Source organism: Pleurodeles waltl, chromosome 9 (genome assembly GCF_031143425.1).
Source record: "Pleurodeles waltl isolate 20211129_DDA chromosome 9, aPleWal1.hap1.20221129, whole genome shotgun sequence".
Lineage (NCBI taxonomy): Eukaryota > Metazoa > Chordata > Amphibia > Caudata > Salamandridae > Pleurodeles > Pleurodeles waltl.
The window spans coordinates 483,062,567-483,088,803 of NC_090448.1; the positions used below are offsets into that span (position 1 = coordinate 483,062,567).

Consider the following 26,237-nt stretch of genomic DNA (forward strand, 5'->3'; position numbering starts at 1 on the left):
ATGCAACCACCGTGACCTCCTGACAGTTGAGGAGTGAGCTGTGTTTAGGCACACAAGTGGTGGAAAGAAGAACGTAGTGTGCCCAGATCACTTTCAGCAGCAGCACATCTAAGCACACAATGCCCCCCCCACAACGCCCAGGAATATTAATCTGAAATTGTTAAATTATTAGGCCTGCTGACACCACATCATGCACACTACTCTCCCTAGCAGTTCAAAATAATTCTCCAGAATGGAGATCATCAACTTTAATACAGGAACGTCTACCAGAAATGTGCCAAACCCTACTCTAACTTCAAAATAAATAATGCTCCTCCACCAATCTTCCTGAAACTCTACACTTTCGTTCATATTAATCGCCATGCCTCAACTTTACAAGCTAATATTTGTGGATACTTAGAAAAGCATTACTCGCCACCACCCAAAATTTCCATTCTGGCAGACTTTAGTAGCTGGCTTGTTCCCCAGATTGATAAACTCTTTGACCAGACTTTTTTTTTTTTTTACTGATTGTGAAGCGACTGTCATCTATTAGCACCCAATTACAGTAACCTCCACAACATCGCTCTCCTGGGCTACCACACTTGTATTCCTTTCTCAAGGCAGACAGTCAACAAATCCATGCAAATTAAACAGGAAGGAAAAGAAAATGCTTCTCACTTTCCCTCAGCAATTACAGTCCTTTCGCTTTGTTACCCAAATTGGGGGGGGGGGGGGGGGGGGGGGGGGGGGGGGAGGTCAGGGTGTTTCATTCAGTGGTGTTTAGGGGGTTGTATGCCAAATTACTTTCTTTTCTGGCTGCCTGCCATGTTCACGGTCACTTGTATCAATCACATGGTGCTCCTTTTTCTCACGTCATCACCTGCAAAAGCTGAAGACCACAACAACCTTACTCACCCTTTTTAGTTTCGGAAGCTGATCTTCTCTTTACCCCAGACTCACAAACTGGGTAAACCCTCAAACACACACGAAAGCTGCACCTCTAGTTCAGTGTCACAAACTTCCATCCGGCATCCACGCCATTAACTAATACAGTGGTATACTGAGAGCACAGCACTTTCATCTCCCAAATATATTGTCTTCCATCCTCAATTACCATCCTTCTAGTCAGTTTGTTATGCATATAGTAACATTTATTTTGATGTACTGCCCAGTGATTGATACAAGTGACAGTGTACAGGGCAGGCAGGTGCTGCAGTTCCAAGAGAGTCAGTATGAAATTAAGCCCTAAATGTACAGAGCAGAGGAATACACTTTGAATATCCCAATTAAGACTTATTTGCCACATAAGTTCTGTTTTTTTTCCTTCAAAAAACCACATAAAACCCCCAAATAATGTATAAAGTTTAATATAAACTATGGGTGTTACACTTTTCAAGATATAAAATACTATGCTACGACAATAAAATTGGTTTTAAGAAAACGGTAACCATTTCTTCCCCATGGCAAAGTTTCACTGACAAAAATGTGTGGTGTGACAAGTTTCATTATGGGTCCATAGAAATTTACAGGTGTCAGAACACTGGTATAACATCCAGTTTTTGGACGGTTTTTATTTGAAAATGTTACTGTAACAACAGCAAATTTTAATTTAAGCATTTGAATAATAAATGACCAGATAACAGTAAATTATGCTGGGCAAAACAAGACAAGTAGGGTTATGTAGACAGTAAACCGGACTTAATCTAAACAATAAAAGTGTTTGAAAAATTTCCAGCATGTAATACAAAATTATGTTTTGAATACCAAAGACTCATTGCATTACTGCAGGCCAACCAAAGCACCCTTTTACCGTGTGACAACGGAACTACTCAGCACTTATAATATTCGACTTGGATGTGCAGGTCAAAGCTATGCCTCGAAGTCCACAATTCAAAAACGGATGAATACTGAAGGGTTACCCCACTCCCCTAACCCCCAATTTTAAGTATCAACAATTCATACATTGTCCGGCCTAAATAAGACTTTGAGAGATCTGAATGACAATTAACTTGCAAAATGACATACTTTGCTAGTCAGGACTTCTAAACCATTGATGTCACTACAATTGCTGCTGCACAAGTTTCAAAATTTCTTTGCAGCTCAGAATACGGATAATTTTACTGAGCATACTTACTGTCTGGATGAAACAAACCTAGAGTACCGTATAAAGTAGCAACTTTCAGGACTGAGAAGCACTAGTTAGGTCACCATTCATAAGGTAAAAGTTACAACATGCCTGCAGTTGTAAATTTCTTGTTTCTCCAGGTGACGTTTTGCAGGTTTCCGTAATAAAAATCACAAAAAAAACAAGAATGTTTTTCTGTTTGCACAAGGAATTTAAAACCATGATTGACCTAGACATCGGCCACAAACATCAATTACAAAAGTAAACCTAATTTAAGAGCTGAGATACAACATAGCTAGATATGCAAAATACACTCTATAACGAATGTATGCATTGTATGCAAAGCAAATACATAGCCTATGTTGAACTGCTTTGAATTATGTGAGGATAAGTGAAAAGTCGAACACGGAGAGAAAGGACAAGATAATATTAATATCATACCAGACATGTTTGAAGGCCCCGTCAACACTCAGTAATTAGTGCAAGATATTTCTAAACTGTTTTGTGGCTGGTACATAAACACACTCGCATGACATTCATATAAATAAGCATAATTTATACTTTGAAATTACGCATGGCTTGAACAGAATTTCAAAAATGAAATGTCTGTCTCCACAGAACACATTTATTACAATAAGACTGTTCATAAATGTGTAGGTGTGCTACATACTCAAATTTTCTAAGTTAGTATGGTACTATGTAAAAGTACAGAAATCTGAAAACGCTTACACCAACAAATACAATTTATAAAATTGTGTATTTACAATGTCCAAGTGGGCTACGATGTAGCTCATCAAGTTAAAAAAAAAAAAAAAAAAAAATCCTTCTACAAAAGTTTTCAAAAATAGTCAACACGCATTTATAATAAAAAGAGCAGTTGACCAGATGAATAGTAAAATATATATTCTTAGGAAAATAGATGAAAAATCTAAAATACTGCATACAAGTAGCATAATGTAGTTTAAAGATTGCGAAAAATCTCTGTAAACAAATTGTACAGACAGTTTAAAAAAAAAAAAAAAGACACTGAAACTCAAAGAGGCCATGATTTTAAGCAATATGCCTTTAAAAGGGCAAAAGTCAAAGGCACCGTGTTCGGTCTGCTTCAGCATAAAAGGTGATCTTGTGATGCATTTTTAGACAGGCCTGACAGCTACTCAGGAGTATAGTACAGCAATATTCATAAAGGAATATCCAATGAATTGCTTGAATAGATCACAACATTTGAAGGTTTTCCTTTTTAAGCCATAATTTATTAGAGGCTTGGATTTTCTAGACAGAAAAAATATCTAAAGTTGAAACGGTTATGTGTAGGGCCTCACAGCATAAAAAATGTAAACTGAAAATGCAGGAAAAACTTGCATTTTAATACATCATAACAAAACACTGTGCATGTTAACTTTTCATCGAAAAGTTCGGAAGTGCTTTGTATTTAATGCAAATTGCATTTACAAATTCCTTTATCAATGAAGTACAAGTCTCTTAATAAAGCACATTTAACTAGTGTGTACACAAGTTTCAAGATTCAACAAGAATTTCTACGATATGGTCAATCTCATTAAGTTCTGATTTACAGTTACTATTTGTGGTAGGTTGAGTTGTGAAGTTATCCAGGACATCACAATGGCCTACTTTGGAATTTCCCATCATTCCTGTCAACACTGTATCAAGATCATAGTAAGAAGTGTCCACATCAGAAAATAAATCTTCAACAGAATTTGGAGTTTTATTCTCCAATGTCTCGAATATTTGATCTATTGACTTATGCAAATTCCCCCTATTTTCTTGCTGGTTTTCCATTTCCCAAAGATTGTTCTGCAAACTTCGCGGTGCTTGAACTCCACCAACAGTTGATAAATCAGAAATTTCTTGTGTTTGAATTTCCTCATATTCACTATAACCAGAAGTCTGTTTTCCTTCATGTTCCTTCGAAGAACGACAAAGGATGTCTGTTGAAACCAATCTGTCCAAAGGCGGCTGTCCTGTAGTTTGTGCACTGATCATTTGCCAAGTCCCATCTTGTGTCATTTCCTCTTGAATTTGCCGTACAGTATTGGCTATGAGCACAGAGCGACAAAGGTTAGGTTCCACAAGCATGTGGCACAGCTGAAGTTTGACCAAGGACATGTCTAACAAAGACTGCCTTTGGAGATTGTACGAAGGTATGGTTCTAAAGCCAGCTACTGTTCCTTCGATATCCTCTTCGCCTTCAAAACATTTCCTCTTCATGCCTCTTGCAAACATAATGTCTATAAAAAAACAAAAAAACATTTTACTGTAAAGCACACACAAACCTCAAAGTGGACCAGAAACATACTGATGACATTTTCAGATTAGACACTGACAATACTCAATCTAACCGTTCCACGACACACAGGACATCAATCCAGTACAGGAAAGAACTGAAGCACATCTGCAACTGTTTTCTGTTAAAAGAAAAGCCATAGTGTATGCCCTAGCTGGAGGCTACTGTGCCTCCTAGCAAAGAGGGAATATATGAGGGGGCATCCTTAGGACACCACTCCTCCAGTTCCCTTCCAACTACACTGAAAATAGCAGAGCTGTTTTCTGTGAGAAGAGGGATGGGCAGAAGAACTAGGTGTACAAGAGTTACCTCAGTGAGAAGCGCCTTCATCGTACTTCTGAACTGTCGTTTTGCCAGATGCTTAGCAAGAGCTCAACACATTGAAATTCCAGACTGCAGTAAGGCAAGACAAAAACAAACACTAAGGTAAAAGTCAACAAGGTATCTCAGTATGGCTTAATCAAATTGAAAATCCTATCTCAAGGAGCCCCAAATGGCTGATCTGCAAATCACATCTAGCTAGCTTAGTCTTACCTAAATTGCTTATGTTATGTCGGTTTAATATTTTGCAGACCCCACTCCCAACCTAGTGTGGGGACCTAGAGATTCCCTAGGCCATGGGTACTCACAAATATTCTCAGGGGCCGCACTGTTTGGTCTTTGATGTGACCAAGGGCCTTATTGCTGCCAGCTTGGTGGCAGTCGGAGGCCTGGGGGTAGGTCAGGGAGGGGTAGTGGTAAAGTGTGTGTAGGGGAAGTGAATCATATACATCTAGGGCCTGAATTGCCCAATGTGAAACCAAAAACTTGGACATAAATTCCAGCTTTCCTACTTAACCATATTGTGTGATCATAGGCAAATGTTTATTTCACTTTACCTCCTTTTTTTTCCTCTTTCTTCATCACGTATAAGAACCTTATAATGTCTTCAGGATGTAGGATGTATAAAACCTTCTGTGTCTGATTTAATAAACTATAAAGTTGTTCATATTTTATAGAAACCAAGCCCTCCCAAAGAGTTCACATAACTGACTTGCCTTTTAGTTCACAGTTTACATTGTTGTCCGGGTGTGTAGGATGGAAAGGGATGAAAGTTTCTAAATTCGTTTTTGAAAACTATCACTTTAAAAAAATACTTCCGATATAAAGTTGTGTGCTAAGGTGAAATGGTTCTGCAAGTTAATGTTTGAATTTCACACAAATCATACTTTTATATTTTTGTTGCCAGCTATCTTTAATAATGAAGGTGTTTCTAAAGTTAAGAGTTCCAGAACACCCTAGTTACTCATTTTCTTTAACTTCAACTAGACGCCAAATAAAAATGTGCCCGTTTATTTAACACTTTTTTTGTGCCGAGTCGAATAAACAGCAGCACAGTGCTGCTGTTGACCTGGGGGCTGCAGGTAAATGTCAGGAGGGCCGCATGCGCCTCCCCGGGCCGTACTTTGGGGATTACTGCCCTAGACAGTGCTGAAAATTGATGGTGGCCCCACTGCCCGAAGACCACCAAACGGTGAGTTATGGGGGAAATAATGTTTTGTAAAAGGAATGCCCTGCAAAGCATTATGGGGCAAGTTTCCAAGTGCAGCAAATATTGTAGTATCTTGACTAATACAACAGCCTCTAGAGGACACCATAATGAAACATGGCCATGTAACCATATAGGCAGAGTCTAGAGGACACAGCAACATGAAAACAAGGCAGAAAGTAATGCAGTACAACCACATATTTAACCCTTAGAGGGCGTAGTGGCGTACACATTTTCAGGCCTACTGCAACACTATTACAAACAAGACCCTTAAAATACAAACTACTCTCAGCTGTAAAACAAAAGTTCCAGCCATGAGAGCTTAAAAAGACATTGAATGGTCGGATATACATACAAATAATATATATATATATATCCATACATATACACACACACTAAACTAATCAGAATGATCCCTTAGGACACTGGAGATGCCCAGACCTGGTGAATGAGGGGCAGCACCCAGTGCTTAATTTGATCCAGTGGGCAGATATTTTCTGAAAGCATTGGAGGGGGGGGGGGGGGGGGGGGGGGGGAGAACAAAGGGGAAAGACAAAGGAAGTGAAAAACTGAAAACAAAGGAAGAAAGCAGGAACCCACAAAGGAGCTAAAGGGGAACAGTGTCTGGCAGTGGATTAAAGAGGCCAGGGGTAGATTCAAGAGTATGCAACCTTGCTATTCTGACTGTTGATATTCAATAGCGCCAGAGTGTAATTATGTTGTATGGTATGATTGATGTGGAGTGGCTTGGAACTATGTGTAATGATGTTGAATTATACGGTGTGGATTGCAATTATGTGGACTTGAGCAGAACTAGGTGGCGTGGAATTGTGTGTGCTTGAATTGTAGGGTGTGGAGACTGGATTGGTGTTAATTGGAATTATGTGGTATTGTGTGTAGTGAAATTGTTGAGTGGGATTGTGTGTCATGGAGTGTAATTATGTGGAGTGGTATGTGTTGTGGAGTGGCATTAAGGGGATTTATGTGGCGTGGCACTGAAATATAGCATGATGTGGAAATCTGTGGTGTGAATCGATATATGTGGCGTGTAGTGGAATTGTATGTCATGGAAATGCGTGGACTGGAATTATGTTGATTTCTGTAGCGTTGAATTGTGTGGTGCTGTGTTTGATACAGGAGGGATGTGGAATTCCTATTGCCCACCACCTGGGACACATTGCTTGGAGGTCAAGGGTAACAAGTTTTCATGTTTTTGTCCTTGGGACAAGTAGGCCCAACCCCCGGCAGCACAAACCCTTTGGTTGCCAGTTTACATAGAAGGAAAACTGTCTGCAGTTGAGGTAATACGAGTGTCCATAAGTTAATGCGGTTTAAACTTGTATTTATAGTTCATTAATGAAAAGTCTTTGTTATTAGGCTGAGCGATGTTAAATGTTTTATGGTCACATTGTACTAACAGTGGTTCCAGCATGAAAAAAAGGGAGTACACACATTTTGAAGAGTTTAATAATATGAGGCCAAGTATAATGCTCTCAGAATGCGCTCTGATTAGATGCACATGTTTGCAAAGCTTGCAAGTGAGAGTGCTGATTCTTTGCTCTTTCAGAATAGAAATGTTGGGGAAAAAATGAAAAGGGGAGGGGTGGACTACTTTGCTCCTTGAGAAAGAGCAGAATGGGATCCCCCGCAGTAAAGCCAGCTGATAGAGAGGGAAATAGAAAGAACCTCTCTCAGTTTGGGAAAAAATTAGGGGAGACCTGGTGAAAATCCTTAAATCGTGCATGTTAATAGGTTTGCAGACTCAAAGGCATTACAGTCATGGAACTATTGCTCACTGCTTCCTCCAGCCCCTGTATGTAGAAATGTGAAAAGGTGGCACAATAAGGAAATTGCTATAGTATAGATTGAAAGAACAAGTATTCAAGCCCTACTATACAACTATTACTGAATGACAAGTAAGGCACATAAGTCATATAAAATCTATGTACACACAATGCTATAGGTGGAAGTGTGCATTTAATAACAAAATAAATCTGGGTTTAAGACTATAAAACAGAGCACGACATATGCAGAGTGCCAGCTAGCAACACTGCACCATAAATGTAATTTGGAACATACTGATGCAAAATAACCATATTAAATGTATGTAGCGTTTTGCTAAATTTGCAACGAACTGTGCCGTAAAAGGTCACTAGAGCATCAGAAATCACAAGCTCTTGAGGAAAGATGAGATGACTGCACTACCTTGTGTTTTGAAGTCTTGCAAGCATTCTTGCCTGGTATTTTAACAAGCAGAGCAGCCTGAGAAGATTTACGGCCCCAATAAAGGCGATAAGCAATGCCCTGTGTGCGAGGTTGTGAGTGCTGGCAGGGAGGGGCACTGGAGAGAAAGACTCGAGGTTGTGAGTGCTGGCAGGGAGGGGCACTGGAGAGAAAGACTCAAGATGCCATGGGACGGTGAGCAAGTTTCACATTGTTGCTTTTATGTTTTGCTACAGTCTACCAAAAAGGGATACTATGGCTTTCGTGAGCAGTGAGTTACACAACTGAGTGTTTTTTGTAAAAAAAATAATAATAATAATAATAATAAATATATATATATGTCAATCAAAATTTAGCAGTTCACTCCATTAGGGGTGATAAATCTTGCATTTATTTAATTTCAAGCTGGAAACAAGGAACGAACAACGCGTTTCGACCGTCTGGTCTTTTTCGAGTTAAAAAAATCGTGTTACTATTACAACTTCTATTTATAGTGACATTCAATGCTGATTACAATGCATGTTGGGACTTGTGGTTCTAAAACACTACATCTTACGTCACAACAAAAAACAAGCAAAAGAAAATAATAATTATATGAATGTTATTGCGTTTCAAAAGAGGGCATAAGTCAGTTCTATTCAAACAGCATTATTCTAACCTCAATGACTGTATACAAAAAGAGGTCAACTTATTATTAAATGCATATATCAATGTGCGTACTACTTTAATTAAAATTATATTAATTTAAATTTAGCTTTCAATTTAAATTTTAGATTTTAAACTAGCCATTGTTATCACTCTACCAAAAATAGCGCTAAATTTCGTCATAAGCATTGGTTTCTTAATGTATCAAAAATGTTAATTATATGCAACCATATCGGTTTACAAGTAAATCAATTCAGCCATTGATTGTAAAACAGATACAAAAGAGCCACGCTCAATGGTTTCAAAAGAAAATATATGTCACCTTGGATAGAAATTAGCTCTTCTTACTCACTGCAAAGGTGGTCAAACCAAATGTTAGTGTACAAGCGTCTATAATTCCACATTAACGCTAGGTATTATAACATAAGGCTGGACCTACAAATGGACATAAAGTTCTTCATCATTGTTCATCCCAAAGGGGGCCCTCGTTTTCATCTGTATTATAAATCTAGATTTGAGTCGCCTTAACTTTTTAACTCTGTCACCTCCTCTCTCATGTTCAGGGATATGATCAATACCATAAAATACCTCAAGGTTCTCCAATCATTTTGTGTGTGGGTTTGTAAGTGTCTAGCTGTGGCATATGTAAAATCCTTATGAGTGATTGCTCTTATATGTTCCAAGATTCTCTTCTTTAATGCACAAATTGTGCTACCAATATACTTGGAACCGCAATGACATTCAATGACATACACCACAAATTTTGTATCACATGTGATCTTATGCTTGATTACCAGTTCTTGTCCATTTGAAAATATGACCTTTTTCAGAGATTGTCCTATTTTACAGGCTTTACAATGATTACATTTGAAAAAACCCTTGTCTTTCCCCCAGCCAATTGTGGTCTTTCTCCAAGACAAAATTACTTTTAATTATCATATCCTTTATGCTAGGTGCCTTCCTGTATGAGAATAGAGGCATAGGGCCAACTAGGGATCCTAAATCCGGGTCCCTTCTTACAATCTGCCAATGTTTACACAAAATGTTCTTAATAAGAGTGCTTTCTTTGGTATATTGCATTATCATTCTGATTGATTCTTTTGAATCTTTTCCCTTATTTTGAAAACAGAAAATCCTCTCGTTTTTAGACTGAATCAAATTAAGATTTTTCTTGAGAATATTCTCGTTATATCCTCGAGGTTTAAATCTTTCATACGTTTGATAGCATTTTGACAATGAATCTTTTTCACTAGAGCAGTTTCTCCTCATTCTTATAAATTCACCCTAGGAGACGCTGTTGATCAAAGATTTGGGATGAAAGCTTTTCCCATGTAGTATACTATTACATGCAGTCTTTTTCCAAAAAACTGTGGTTTCTATTTTGTCATTCTCAATATAAATCGTAATGTCTAAGAAATTAATCGAGGTTTGACTAGTATCACAAGTGAATTTGAGACCCACTTCATTATTATTGAGAATGCCAAAATATTGCATGAATTCCTGCCTTGATCCATTCCAGATGATAAAAATATCATCTATGTAGCGAACCCTATATTCCTCACGATCAAGTAACAGTTGTTAATGCCAAGTCTCCAATTTGGTGTGCAAAAGAAATGTCAACTTTTTAATAGGGTTTTTTGTCAACTTTTTATATTCGATTGGATTATTTAATTGTCTATAAGCTTCTGTCATATAATCGGATATATTTTGGATGACAATATTTCCTCCTTTATCTGCTGGCTTAATTGTAATCCGATTATTTTGCATCAAGTTTTTCAATGCCAGGCGTTCATTTTTCGTCAAGTTCTCCATGTTCTTTCCTAGTCTTTTATTTTGTAAGCGCTCCAAGTCTTCTAAGACTAATTCGGAATATAAATCTATTTTATTGCCTGGAGATAGAATTGGACAAAACTTTGATTTCTCTTTTAGACCAGATGGTATATGGCATTTGGTGTTCACATTTAATTGTTGCAAACCTTCCATTTCCGTGTATTCATCATCCTGTAAGTTATGGATTAAATCAAACCATGTTTTCAAATCAGTTGCTTGGTCAACTGTTAATTGAGTCTCCTCTGATTCCACTGTAGTATTACCATCTAAATTAGGCAAAGTCTTTTTCTTTTGCTGTGCATGAAATTTCAGCAATTTTAACTTTCTTATGAATTTATAAATGTCTATTCGGGTGTCTACATGGTTATGATGAATTTCAGGGCAAAACGATAAGCCTTTATTAAGAGTTTTTAATTCCAATTCCGTTAGTTCATAGTCAGAGAGATTAACTACTAAGTTCGGGGATTTGCTTATTTCCTTAAACTCCTGAGAGAGTATTGTCTTTTGCCTGTTTCTTTTTGCTCTCCTTGATTTTCTTTTATTGATCCTGCCCGATTTAGTTTTCTTCCAAAGCCACGGCCTGTTCTGCCTCTTCCTCTTGATAATTTTTGATCCATACAGAGTACTATCTATAAATATAGATATCACTTTTGTCAATACGTGTGGGGTTTCCCTGGGGGCTGCGATTGGCCCCCAGGAAAACCAGACCCACATATAAAAGTGATATATATTTATTTTTGCCACCAGTTGTCTTGCAGTTGCAGCTTGCGTCTTCAAAGCAATGCACATACTTCAACTGACGCTTTTCAACTGTAGCTTTTAGGCAGCAATAAAAAAGTCAAGTAAGTATTGTGATTATGTTTCTGCTACAAAAGGGTCATACTTGTCTAGTGGCAGTTTTAGTGCCATAAAGAAGTGCAGGTTTATATGCCTACTGCAAAGTGCAAATCTGTATTTTATGTAAATAGCTGAGTACATTAGTAAAGTCAGCCATTACCTGCGCTATAATACAGATGAAATGTATGTGCGGGGTGGAGGGCGGCTATGGAGAGATGAAGGGCACTTTTACTGGGTGGTAATGTGGGAATCCGAGGAGGAGGGAGTGGGAGCACCAATAATGATTGTTGGACTGGGCGCAGGAGGTGCTAAAGACTGACGAATGGTAAGTGACAAGGTGTTTTTTGAGTGTCTTGAAAGAACGTGCTGATTGAGGGAAGAAGCGCAGGTAAGGTGGCCTCTACTGTTGCACGTATCTCACACACACCATCGATTTTGTGACTGTCTACGCAGGCTAGTGTTTTAGAGCAACAGTTTAGCCAATAGCAGAGATGGCATCTTGATGGATGACTGCTGCCGTCACTCGGGTTCTAGAGGCCAGCTCTGACATAGGATCAGAGACTGAGACACCAGATACTGAGACAGCATCTGAGGGATAGGACAATGGCGCAGACTCTGGGAGTGATTTTTCAGTCGGAGGAGTCCCATTCGATAACTCCTCTTCCAGTAAATTATGAGGGAGGTGATGAGGACAGTCCTGCTTTCCCTTCGCAAGCAGTCTGTGCAATGGGGTAATAGTGGGTTAGCCCAACCCAGAGAGCAGGTGAATGCGGCGGCCAGCAGAGAGCGAGAGAGTGCTCTCTTGGAGGCTCCCCAATTTAGTTCAGCCCCAAATTCCACCACCCAAATCGTATTGTGGAGACATCAAAATTATCTAAGGCAAAACAAAACTGGTTTTGTAAGGCAGGCACCTGTGTTTTTGGTCCTGGGTTCGGCGGCCATATAGAGAAACACACTAAACCCAAACATTTCTGGAAACTAGACATTCGGGGGAGTCCAGAGGTGTGACTTGTGGGGATTCCCCAAAGTTTTCTTCCCCAGAATACCCTGCAAAGCTGAAATGTTGAATAAAAACAAATTCTCACATTTGTCACACAAACTACAGGAATATGCTGGGATCCACAAAATTCCTACCACCCAGTGATTCCTCACCTGTCCTGATAAAAACACTACCCCACTTGAGTGCCTATACCTAGTGCCTGTGTCAGGAATGGATCACCCCAGGGTCAACAGCTGCCTCATGTAAGGACCAACATTGACAGTTGTGTGACCTATTCCTGTCGCAGGCACCAGGCCTACCCACACAAGTGAGGTACCATTTTTATCAGGAGGCTTGGGGGAACGCTGGGTGAAAGGAAATTTGTGGCTCCTCTTCAGATTCCAGAACTTTCTGTCACTGAAATGTGAGGAAAATGTGTTTATTTTAGCCAAATATTGAGGTTTGCAAATGATTCTGGGTAACAGAACCTGGTCAGAGCACCACAAGTCACCTCATCTTGGATTCCCCAAAAATGCCAAGGTTTGCTAGGTTTCCCTCGGTGCCGGCTGAGCTAGAGGCCAAAATCTACAGCTAGGCACTTTGCAAAAAACACGTCAGATTTCAATGTAAAAACGTGATGTGTCCATGTTGCGTTTCCTGTCGCGAGCATTAGGCCTACCCCCGCAAGTGAGGTACCATATTTATCGGGAGACTTGGGGGAACACAGAATAGCAAAACAAGTGTTATTGCCCCTTGTCTTTCTCTACATTTTTTCCTTCCAAATGTAAGACAGTGTGTAAAAAAAGATGTCTATTTGAGAAATGGCCTGTAATTCACATGCTAGTATGGGCACCCCGGAATTCAGAGATGTGCAAATAACCACTGCTTCTCAAAACCTTATCTTATGCCCATTTTGGAAATACAAAGGTTTGCTTGATACCTATTTTTCACTCTTTATATTTTAGCAAATGAATTGCTGTATACCCAGTATAGAATGAAAACCCATTGCAAGGTGCAGCTCATTTATTGGCTCTGTGTACCTAGGAATCTTGATGAACCTACCAAGCCCTATATATCCTCGCAACCGGAAGAGTCCAGATCATGTAACGGTATATTGCTTTAAAAAAAATCTGACATTGCAGGAAAAAGTTACAGAGTAAAACGTGGAGAAAAATTGCTGTTTTTTTCAGCTGTTATTTTCTGTAGGAAAACCTTGTAGGATCTACACAAATGACCCCTTGCTGAATTCAGAATTTTGTCTACTTTTCAGAAATGTTTAGCTTTCCGGGTTCCAGCATTGGTTTCACACCCATTCCAGTCACTAACTGGAAGGAGGCGGAAAGCACCAAAAATAGGAAAAATGGGGTATGTCCCAGTAAAATGCCAAAATTGTGTTGAAAAATGTGGTTTTCTGATTCAAGTCTGCCCGTTCCTGAAAGGTGGGAAGATGGTGATTTTAGCACCAGAAACCCTTTGTTGATGTCATTTTCAGGAGAAAAAAAACACAAGACTTCTTCGGCAGCCCTTTTTTCCCCATTTTTTTTTGTAAACAAAATGTTCACTGTATTTGGGCTAATTTCTTGGTCTCCTCCAGGGGAAACCACAAACTCTGGGTGCCATTAGAATCCCTAGGATGTTGGAAAAAAAGGACGCAAATTTGGCGTGGATAGCTTATGTGGACAAAAAGTTAAGGCCAAAGCGCGAACTACACCAAATAGCCAAAAAAGGGCTCAGCACTGGGGGGGGAAAGGCCGAGCAGCTAAGAGGTTAAAGCACCCACAGTAAAAGGGGACCACCACAGAAATAACAAAAATAGTTTGTCACAGCAATAAAGATACCAAAAGTAGAATACATTAGTTAGTCACTGCTCTGAAACAGAAAAAGGAGGGAGAAAAAAGGCAGAACTGACCACTAGAGAGCAAGAATTTTTAAAGGAAACTGCAACCAACAAATTAAAATCCCTTTAAGCCATAAGAAGTACACACGAGGTTGAACACTTTCACTCGACCTAAAAAAAAGTAAGAGTGGTGGACATTTACCGCTAATTTAAACTAGAGTGAGATATCAAGTTTGCAACGTTTGTTTTCTACTGTGCTCAGACAGTATAAACAGGCACCAGATTATACTAACATATCGTTCTTATTTTAAAAAGTCTAAATAAAGTACAACACTTGAGACTCACAGCCAACTTAACCGCACCATAACACTCTGTATTGCATTCACTAATTACAATCTGGATGTGCGTGTATGAGCACTGGGGTGTTCACAGGTGGCTCTCTGGTATCTACCTCATGAATGAATCTAAATGCATGTATGTGTAGAACGCAATGGAGTGCTGAATATGGGAGCTCTGGGCTATGATTCAAGCTATTTTACAGAGAAGCAGGGATACGTGGAGGGTGTTGGTTGATAAATTACCAATCGATTAAATTGCTTTTCTCTTTCACAATAACGCTTTGTCTGAATCGCAGGTTTCAGAGTTGGTAACAATAGCAAAATAGATGGCTGGCTGAAGACAGGACCTTCTAGTGCCACATGAACACCAGTTCCATACACTGAGGATCTTTGTCTGACTGCATTGCCACGGTTCGAATCCCAGAAGGTCCACACTACCATTCATCCTTACATGGTCGACAAATCAGTACCATAAGCTTAAGCAACAGCAAACACGTTATCAGTTCCGAGACTGAACATGTGTTTTACAAATACATGGGTTCTGTTATATAGTAAGTCTAAGTACACCTTTGAAGAGTCTACTGTGCTCATCTTCCACGGAATAACTGTCACTTTAAACATTCATGTGCAGTAACCCCTAGAAACCTGGCACTCTTTTAGGTACTCGAAACCAACAGAAGCCTCTCCCGCAGCTACCTGAGAAAAATAATGCATAACTCGTATAAGGGCACGTGCGTTCTCCTTCAAAGCCAACCTAGAACACATTTCTACTTTTAATTAAACTAGAAAAGCGATCACATTTCCCAATAAACAAAATTTTCCTTGGTAAACACGGAGAGCTATCAAACCTTTACTGCTACAATTAAATACTGCCTGCAACCTACAAACTCCACACACCATGTGATGGACAGTTCACATTTTTTTTTCATGAAAGGGAAAGTGGTGTGTAAAAAGTAGGGAGGATAGGCGCAGGGTGAAGTGCAGCTGGAAAACAACATGAGTCAAGTGGAAAGCGGTAGGCGGCAAAGGCAGACAAAGCGGGAAAAACATGGGCACTCATGAAGTGCTTTCCAAAAATGATGCAGATGCACAGGTGGCGGCATAGAAGCAGATAGAGGTGTAGACAAGCAATGTTCCACGGAAGTGACAAACACCAGTTGGACGGTCTAAATAAGAACAAGAACTAACCGACTCCAAGCACTGCAGCTGCCATGAGCGCGAAGGAGAGAGACACACAAAAAAACATATTGGCAATCGTGCAATTATCCATGTAACCGGGTAGTCTGCAAGGCGGTGACCAAACGGCCCCAATACATAGTGCTAATGGCGTGCTTCAACAGCAAACAGAAATTATTTTTGCTGATACCATACAGCACTGAGGAAAAAAGGGTAGGGGGTGGCGTAATCAAGTGTACACAGGTCATGATTCTTCCGGCTGCCATATCATGTGCTACTGCATAGGTGTTGAGCGAGTATATGCATGAATCGTCACAAGCATGTGCTGATGGAATGATGGGGGCACAGATGTTTAACTACAGCACACATGGCAAACTGTATCTGCCACTTAACTCAGAGTTTTGTTTCAAATTGAGCATGAGACATGTTGGGCACACATTTTCCTCCTCACTCTCCAAACTGAAAAATATGATACAATAGATGTGGAGGGTGAGTTTACAATCTCAATGACTAATATGCGATTTGCAAAAAGGACATTCCTCGCAGCGCCAGGGATGTGGCCGACACTGATGGTGGTCTCTTCCAATTATAACATTTTCTATGCAGTTAAAGATCCACAGCGGTGGCATGACAAATATTAACGAAGGAAATTCTTGGGTTGATCATTTTGTGTCCGTGGGACTCATGCATAGCTGGGGTTTAAACACTGATGCAGCCAAATCTCTGAAAAATGTACTTGCAAGCCTTTCTATTTTTCGTGCATAGTATTCAAGGTGGAATCCACAGATTCTCTACACAGATTTTTTTTTTCTGGTTGGCTACGTATACGTGCATGTTAAGAAAACAAACTCTGCCTTTGTGAACTCTGTGCTAACCCAGACAAACAACTGGGGCAGATTCAGATTTGGGAGCAAACCGTGCACTTCATTTCTAAAGGAAACAAGCATTGGCAAAGTCAACAGGTCTTCGGAATGGTTGCCCTTGGCAATGAGGAGGGAGTGGTGAACTTGAGGGGGGATGGCAGCCCATATCCTTCTCTGCTGCAAGGCTGAGGACAGAGAATGGATGGGGTAGAGGGGCAAGAGCCTGGATTTCGACTCGAGCATGGCGGGTTGTGTTGCATCCTCCAGAAGACAATTGTACAGTTTATTGGAACCAAATAGTTCATATTAAAAATAAATCTATTTTTCATTTGATGTTTTGTGACAGCAGATTATCAGTTTGCTCTGAACATGGAGACTACAAAACCAAGAATACTGCTGAAAACATACATTCCTCATAAGCCGCCCCCTTTCAACTACATAACAATATTGAGCAAACAGATACATGTCTTTACTTGGCTACACTTGCTCAGATTCTTCTTGGTGGTTTCAGCATAGACGGTGTTGCCGTAGTCAAATCTCCTTGCAATCAGAGCGTGTCACAGTCTTGTGCAGTGGCTTGGGATCCATCTGAAGATCTTCCAGGAGTCGGAGGGTGTGGAAACAGGTGACCGCACCGGAGCTGACCTGGTGAGCGCTGACTCTAGGAAAACGCTGAGGTTGCAGAGTGGTTTGTAGGGGTGGGGGCTGCTAAGTGTGGTCAGCTACCAGGAGTCGTCCCAGACTGAGGATCTCCGTCCGGTCTGAGTTTAGCTGAAAACAAGTACTGTGGGCTTTTAACCCCACCCATCACTAACTCCTTCATGGGCTTGCCTTTCAAAAATCACTTTATGGAGCTTACATGGAGAATTCTGTGATTGGCAAGATAACTCAGCATGGGCGAACTACTTTTTGTCTCTCCCCTTCGTGCTACATGGCAGCCATGGTGCTCACAGCACGATCAGGCACAACAGTGTGACCTCGATCAGCAGTTTTGGAGCGCTGGGCATATTGTTCACAGTTACCTAAATCTGAGTAATTTCTTGTGGTCCCCTCAAAACACTTAAAATGTGTGAATGCTTTACTAAAACATAAGTCTTTAAAGCGAAAGCGGCTCTCCCTGCACAGTGAGAGAGCAGTTACTATACTATGCACTGCACTCAGGAAACTCGTCCCATTATGCTTAGCATTCTTTTTCGAAACATTTTTACTCATAACTCAGCCTATGGTGGTCCTAGGACAAAGGAACCACCACCAAAACGTTCACAGCACGCTCTGTCTACATCTTTGCAGTGCAGTACTTTTACAAAACATTTTTGCTGATAACTCAGCTTGTGGTGGTCCTATGACAATGGAACCCATCTTCAAAACACTGACCTTTATGTGCTGTCTACATCATCTCTATGTCCCCACTGTTAGGGGGGACTACAAAATAATAACCCCTATCCCATTCATTATCTTTTAAGCTTTCTCATGGTTGGAACTTTTATCTTACAGCTGGAAAAAGCTATTTTTATGGGCCTTGTTTGTAATAGTCTTCCTAGCCTTGAAAATGTGCAATGCACTATGCCCTCTAGGGGCTAAATATATGATTATACTGCATTACTTTCTAACAATCCTTTATCATGTGATTATGCTCTCTAAGGGCGGACTGCATGGTTACATGACCATATTTCTTCCAAAGGCTATTTTATTGTGGTGTCCACTAGGGGCTGTTCTGAGCATTGCATGCAACATGCTACAATATTTATGGCACCGAACCCGTCCCATAATGCTTTGCAGGGCATTACTTTGGCAAATGTTTTTTGCTCATAACTCAGCCTGTGCTGGTCCTAGGACAATGGGACCACCTTCAAAACACTCATCATCATCTCTGGGTTTCCACACTAGGTTAGTGGGGACCCCAAAATAATAACCTCTCCCACTATTCAGTCTTTCAAGCTTTCTCATGGCTACGACTTGTTTTACAGCTGGGAGAAGTTTTGTTTTAAAGACCTTGTTTGCAATAATGTAGTAGGACTGCTAGCCCTAAAATGCCCTCTAGGGGCCAAGTATATGGTTACACTGCATTACTTTCTCCTGTATTTTTTTTCCATAGGGGTATTCCCTCTTGGGATTAACAATATCATTACATAATCATGTTTCTTTCAAATTATATTTTTGTTATGGTGCCCCCTAGGGGCGGTTTTGAGCATTACATTCTAATGCCAAAAATGCATTTCTGACAAAGGTTTGTATGATAATTGTATGTTTTAATAATCTCTTTATTACAATTAGGACTATAATAATTAAGGCCAACTTCACATCGTGATTTCACTATGACTGTTTGAACGATGATATGTTTGGTTACCCTTCTAGATTATTTCTCTCCAATGTCTTTGGCCTTTACACGTACCTACATTGTTTGACAATGTAAATGTTACCTTATGTAATGATCTATTTCTATAGTGAAAGAATCTTGGAACCTCTGGGTAAAGTAAACACTATATAAAAATGTGTAAATAAACCAATGTGCGATATATATATATACATACATACACAGACTTAAAAAAACAAAGGTTACAGGGACATAATTAGGTTCTGAATTTACTTGTACAAAACCATACAAATACACATGTTATAGTTAGAGTTACCCAAAGTAACTATAATTCATGCCCAAAGGTAACTATAACTTGCACGCTCGCCAAGCACAGGTATGTGAGAAATAATTTTACTGCAGATGTTACAGTGACTATCAATGACGCCATTGAAGATGTCATGAGTGCTGTAATTTGTGGGGTAACTAGTGCACGGTGAGGGCGCAAGATAAAGCTACCTTTGGGCACATATTCCTAATTCGTTGCAAATAATATTTGTTTAATGCTTTTTTTGCTCTAGTGGTTTTTTTGCGTTTTTCCTTGACTCTGCTGAAGCCAAGCCCCAAGCATTTCCCTGCACAAGTCCGTTTTTTATTCTCGAATACTGCGTGGTCAGAGAAATACAAATTTGGATTTCCCTTAATTTCTCAAAAACTACTGAACGGATTTCTATTAACTAAGCAAAAGCACAATCTGTTACCAAAAGCCAGCTTTCGGACACTTTTGGTGTAATTCCGTCCAGTAGTTTGGTGCTGTAGACATGTTAAGGTCCTGTAGTACTTAACATGGAAAACAATGTTATTTCAACCCACCCCCTTTTTCTTGGCCCCCGCTTGCCAGATCATCCCCGAAACCTTCCATGCGCAACAAGAATCACAGAGACACTTTTTTGGGAGGATTTCATTAAGAATCATTGAGCGGTGCAAAAGACAGGCAAGTCAAAAAATGCTTTTTCAATGGAAACAAGATCCCAACGATAACTTCTTAGTGGTGACTGGGATATATATATATATATATATATATATATATATATACACACACACACACAGACACCATTTAGGATGGTCACCCACTGCTGTCTGACATTTTTATCTGTCACACTTTCCCACAATTGTTCCCATAGATTTGATCTTCTGCATGTGAGCTTGTCATAGGGACTGGCTACTTGGACAAATATCCACTTCTAATCTAGCTTTAGTTGGGAAAATGAAAGTATGTCTATGAACAAGAATAAAGAAATAAGTCGAAGGAGAAGGCATTACTTTTTACTAGTTGAGGAAGAAGCACCAGCAATTCGTCAAGGGCAACTTATTAGTGTGTCCTGCTTTATTTCAGTCCCCCTAAAAGGATTATGACAAGCCCAACATTTAACACATGGGCTAGATCACAAATTCACATTTCAAGGAACAACTGCTTCAAATGAAGCATTCATTCTCTATTTTCTACACTGCTATTGGATGTAATGCACTATAATGCCCAAAATAAACCAGGGTCAAAAATAAATTAAAGAGTGCCAGGTGCATACAATCCTTCACAATGCCTCTTCAGAGGTCCACTTTCTCAAAAACTAAAATCACTGGTCTTCGCACTCTGACACACCACACCTCCATTAAACTGTGCACCCCCCCCCCCCCAAAAAAAACACGTGCATGCATAAAAGCCCTTATCCAATTGTTATGTTTTTGAAATACGGAATTATATTCAGTCTCCGTACTACATGTTTCCCATTTCAAATCTGCACTTGCTTCCTTTTTAACAGATTCATCTCCAACCCTTACATAGACCATTTCCTCATTTTTAGGCCGAGCCTAGGCAGCGCGCATGTGCTGGCTGCAAGACAAGCTGTAAAAAAGAACAAGTGATGGAAGGAATGCTGAACAATGTCAAACATTCACCCCCCAGTACAGAGACCTGGCTCTAACTACATTGTTTTTTTTTTTGCTACCCATGCCATTCCAGTTTGGACCAAGCCATATGCAAATCAGTCTTGACCCTGTTCCCCATGGGAACAGTCCAGCCCGAACTACCATGCCAGGTTCTCCCTGGACTGGAAACAAGCATCCTAGGACCAGTTTCAGGATATCACCCTTCATCAGCCAGTCTCATCCATAGTATTAGCTAGTCATCCATGTGTAAACATTGAGCATTGTGCTAGGATGTACAAAGCCACCTCATCACTTTTCCTACCACTGTAGACTTAGCAGTAACGTTCGGCCTGAATAATGTGGATGCCTTAAGACTTATCACGTTCTGGCTTTTGTGCAGTCTCAGTTTGGCTGGCAGGTTCCTACAGTAGTCTATGGGATGAAGATACTATGGTTCTCTGTGATCGGTGCTCTCTCCACCTCGGGCCGTGCCGTGAGCACCACAGCCCCTGTCCCTGGGGGTCCTCCTCAGCCACACACATTGATCTTGCAAAGAACAAACCCATGTATCAAGATTTCATGGTTAAATTTAAATACCAGCCATTTTTATCCAACTCCGACGAATCCTTCAAACAGTCAAAAAATAAAGTGAATAGCTAGTTGGGAGATATAGGTTTATATTTACCACATGCAACATGTTTTACCTTCTTTTACAAAATCTTGTGGGAAGCAGGATATAATGTATTGTAGCTTTTCTATAGTCCTATAGGGGTCGCATTGCTGTCATGCATTAGTGACTAAGGAGGTGTTATTGTGTTTTGGGGCACAGCACATAGCATTGTGATGAAGGATGCGGGAAAGACAGGCATGCATATTATAATCGCATTTTTTGACTAAACCGTATAGGCAGCTACACAGCTGTGTACTGAGGTCAGAGTGACATTGACAATGCCACTTCAACACAAGTTGGAAACTTTAAAATATATTTCCAAGGAACATATGGACAAAGTCAAGCCTCATTGGCTCTCACTACAAATGGCATGGTAATTGGTAAAATATTCATTGCACCGCCGAGTCCGAGATTATCAGGTGCATAAATTACCACCCAAAAATTGGGGGAATAACATGCGGATTACGATGCTTACTGCATCCATAGCTGTATGTTCCTATGAGTACCCGGCATTTTTTCCCCCAATACACATCAGCCGGTTTGACATGCTGCTATCTATCATAAAACTAAATTGACAAATGTACGGCAATAAAAGTTATAAATCACAATTAACCATTCTGATAGTAATAGTGACCTAATTCTTTTGAGTCCAAACCAAAACACATAGGTATGCACGCTTTCTGAAACGCTATATTAGTCTGCAATCAAATACCGTGAGTCACTTTCAATAAGCCCGCACACGCGTTGCTGCGATCAGAGACACCGATAGTCCCCAATGACTCATTCTCACACAAAGCTTTCCACACTGACCTAGCCAAGCTGTGTCACACCTCGAGTTCACTGAGAACAGATGTCCAAAGCTCACCATCAACAGTCTGCATGATTCACAGCATCACTTCTGCGAAGAACTTGACACTATCTCCGAACCTACTGTCTTTTTACATGACAATCATACTCCCATGAGACTTCACCGTAACACTACACAACCTGGTATGAGTTAATGGGTCACTTTCAGTGCCAGGGATGTTCACTTTCCCCATGATCTTTGCTTTAGTTATGTACCTGCTAACTGAATGGCTGAGGATTGACACACAAAAGGGTGGTGGTTCAAACAATGGGGTATCCTACACATGGATAACATACTTTTCAGGTGAAACCCAGACAACAACCCCTCCACGCTGCATGGATATACTTAGCATCTATAAGGACACATCTAGCCTTAGGGTCACCTGGGGAAAGTCCACATATGTTCATTTAATAGAATATTCCTCTTTCCTGGCCTTAACTTCCATACAGAACGCCAGAGACCACTTTTGATACCGAGATATGAAAATGCTCCTGTCCCAACGTGGAAGCAGGGAGCTAAACATGTTCCCCTTGCTTTGGGCCACACTGTCATTTTTGGTCATGTTGAGGTGCTTTTCAAAATGATTTCCTAGTTCCTCTCGTCACCCCTTCGCCAATGGCAACAGGACAGCTTATGATGCGAGTCATGGTTGTGCAACCCTAAAGGTATACTACTGGGTAACTTAACCCAACAAATGACTGGGATGCATGGAGAAAGATAAGATCCAGGCTTTTGACTAGAGATACACATGCTTGACTGGTACGACCTACTCGCTCTGCTGTATGGCAGCCACTCAGTTCTGATCTCCCGATGGTGTGGTGGCTAGAGGCGCTGTGACATGAGGCGGCAGGGTGTCCCGGCGCAAATGATTTCCTTAGAGCAGGGCAGATGACTCCTGCAAACCACGTCTGAAGGGGTTTCATGCCTGGGATTTGATAGACATGTCCCAAATGGGACTGGGGACTCAAAATCATATTAAGCGTGAAGATGACCTGGCAGCAAAATCTAGACTTCATACATCCCAGTACTTTCTCTAGTTCCAATTGAGGCATGCTCAAGATGGCAGACGAGCTAGGTTGGAAGACCTCCTGGAAGTACAATCCCTAGGAAAGTAGAATAATATCTGAACACTTGTGGAATAAGGGCATCACCAAACTTTCACATATTAAACAATTCCCAGGTCCTCTAGATGATCTAAAAGCCGAGTGGGAAACGAAACGGGCGCACTAGATTGCGATTGAACAGGGGCTAAAATGGTCTATAGCCTAATCTGTGATGTGTGCTCACGCTTGTTTTGTATACTTACCAGGCTGTTGATAATACCCATTTGAAAACTATTTCGATGTAACAAGATATGGAACGCCTCACCCCGTGCTTATGTTTTCTTTCAAATAAGACTTTAAAAATGTATATCCGACCACTCCCTAAGCAACATGCTCTTTACCTCGAACCCAGAGGCAAATCTATAATTCACTAACATTATCAGGAATAGCGTAATCACATAACTTGCCGCCCCACCACTATGCATACTCTCGCTGGACCAGAGATGTACCATGTCACTTTCTTATTTCAACATCTCAAATTAACCTAGTCCAATAGTCAAAGCTACAAACTCATCGCGAGTGCTCCAGTGCCCTTCCAGCATTCAAACCTTCCAACTTCTTGCGGTCAAATCAGAAATCCTACGTTGTGTAGCCTATCTTTAACCTCCTCGTTCGTTACAGGCAATTTTCCATCATGTTTCTAATTGGAAGTGAGCTGAGCCCCAGCGACCTTTAGTCTGCATTTGTTTAGTTGCACCATGCTTTAAGGAACTGAGCATACTTCGCCTTTCCTCTATCCTCCAGCCAGGAGATAACAGATGATTTGGTGACTATTATCGGGCCTCATGAATACCAACTCGGAGGTAACCTGAACTAACCAGATTAGATATTCCATAAAGAATACATGTTATACGACAATTAAGACAAGCAGAAAGTGTACAGCTTCTCTTGCTCCAATATATCTTTGCTGCATCCTATGCTTAAGCATTACAGAAAAGGCCAACGTAAATGCGGCCACTTCTGAAATGGGGAAATACTCTTTGCGCGCAAACAAAGTACTTCCATAGCATACCCCATGTTTAGGAGTCGTGTGCTTTAAGATGTTTAATACGAGGTGAGAATGGTGGGTTGAAGTGTACCGGTCCTCTTGAAAGAGAAGACTAAAGAATCCACACACTAAACCGGGCCTAAACTTCGGTCAATTGATTATTACCTTCTTACCAACAAAAGAAGGCGCTTTTCCCTTGTACAATTATTTATGTAAACGACGTAACCGACCATTTGAATAGATGCATAGCAAACGTAACGACTACAAAAATGGATACCACTGACAAGGTCCCTATCAGAAAAATCGCTCGCTGAGAGAATTGTACGTCCCCAATACCTGGCACACTGACATTTTAAATGTTTAAAATTTAAGAGAAATAATTTTTGGCTGAAAAGACGCTCTCGTCTTAATGTTAATGCAAAATAAAAACACGTAAATGAGAAAAGGGCGGCTAATCGCACTTGCTCCTTCTGTGAGCTACAGTCTGGACATGCGGCCTGTTGGAGGGAAGAATGCAAACCAAAAGGATTTGCCGTTAACACCGCGAAATAAACGGCCTTGTTCAGCGAAGACTGCCAGGCCACCCCTCCCCCATTCGGGGCATGCAGCGCCGCCATTTTGAACGTCTCGCTCATTGTATCTTAGCGGCATTTTCGAAAAGCGGCGGAAAGGGGGGGGGGGATGGGTTGTGAAGCGCGGAACTGGGGAAAGGAAGGGCCTCCCATCTGCAGAAAAATGTAAGGGCGCCAGGCCAATCCAAGCGCTACATCAAGCCGTAGTGTGAACAAAATAAATCAGTGCCCTGCTCTAGCGGAAGAGGCCATCGGACTGTTGTCTACATGTCGCTCAGAGGAACTACATTGCTCTTCGGCGATCAATACTCACAGCGTGGGTGTTATCAGTCGGGCTCTAAAGAGAGAGGCATGCAAAAGGCCTGGGTCTGGCTCGGCACGGTTCGTCGGCCCGATTCACGCTCGCCTCTTTGGCCTTCAACCGCCAACTCTACCCACTGCTACAGATCGATTAGTCAGGCTTCCGCCTCCTCTCGTAAAAGAAGAGCTAGAAGGCATAAAGCTCGGGGCGGGACCTATTGCTGACCGACAGCTTTATAACCTCCGCTCATTCGTTAGCGCCCACAAAAGTGTTGCCATGGATGAGCGGAATCACTTGCTTGTGATTGGTGCATCGACACGTCATGTGAGTTAAGTCTGAGTAAGTCAAGTAAATCCGTTCGAGAATGAACCGTTTTCATACGTACGTTGATACTTCCGGGAGCGGCCATGTTAGGTGTCGTGAAATCTTTCAATGTATTAGCAGATTCGACGTTTGTAGGAATGCACCCAATATGTCCGCGGTCTTTTTGCAGCAATGTACAGTTATATTGATTATTGGCGGTCTAGTGTTTATGGGGTTGTTTTGTACTGGAGATGTGACACTTGTGTGTTCTAAGACACGAGGACAAAGTGATTTTGGAAAGAGGTGACTAAAACGCTGCTCAGAAGCCCGTAACCGGTGTATTTAAATATGAGCGCGTCGACAACCAAGCTACGTAGCCTTACATTCACCCCATGCCTTTTTAATCCATTACTAGACTGTCCCTGTTCATTTATCTCGCTCTTGCAGGTTCCTTCTCTCTCTCCCCTGGGTAACGTTTTTTCACTCTTTCTCTTCGACTTCCTCCTTTCACGTTTGTGTTTTCCTCTCTCTTGTTCTCCGGAAACATCATAGGAGGAAAAATAACT

The 26,237-nt window shown here is 40.8% G+C and overlaps 1 protein-coding gene across 1 annotated transcript; it reads right to left on the reverse strand.

Annotated features, from left to right (window-relative positions):
- Nucleotides 1–1,333: 1,333 nt before the first annotated feature.
- CDCA4 (cell division cycle associated 4) lies at nucleotides 1,334–25,548 on the reverse strand. The gene is made up of 2 exons (XM_069207326.1): nucleotides 25,381–25,548; nucleotides 1,334–4,356 (listed from the first exon to the last, which is right to left on the reverse strand). The coding sequence occupies exon 2, from the start codon at nucleotides 4,349–4,351 to the stop codon at nucleotides 3,626–3,628; it is 726 nt and encodes a 241-aa protein (XP_069063427.1). The 5' UTR covers nucleotides 4,352–4,356; nucleotides 25,381–25,548; the 3' UTR covers nucleotides 1,334–3,625.
- Nucleotides 25,549–26,237: the final 689 nt, after the last annotated feature.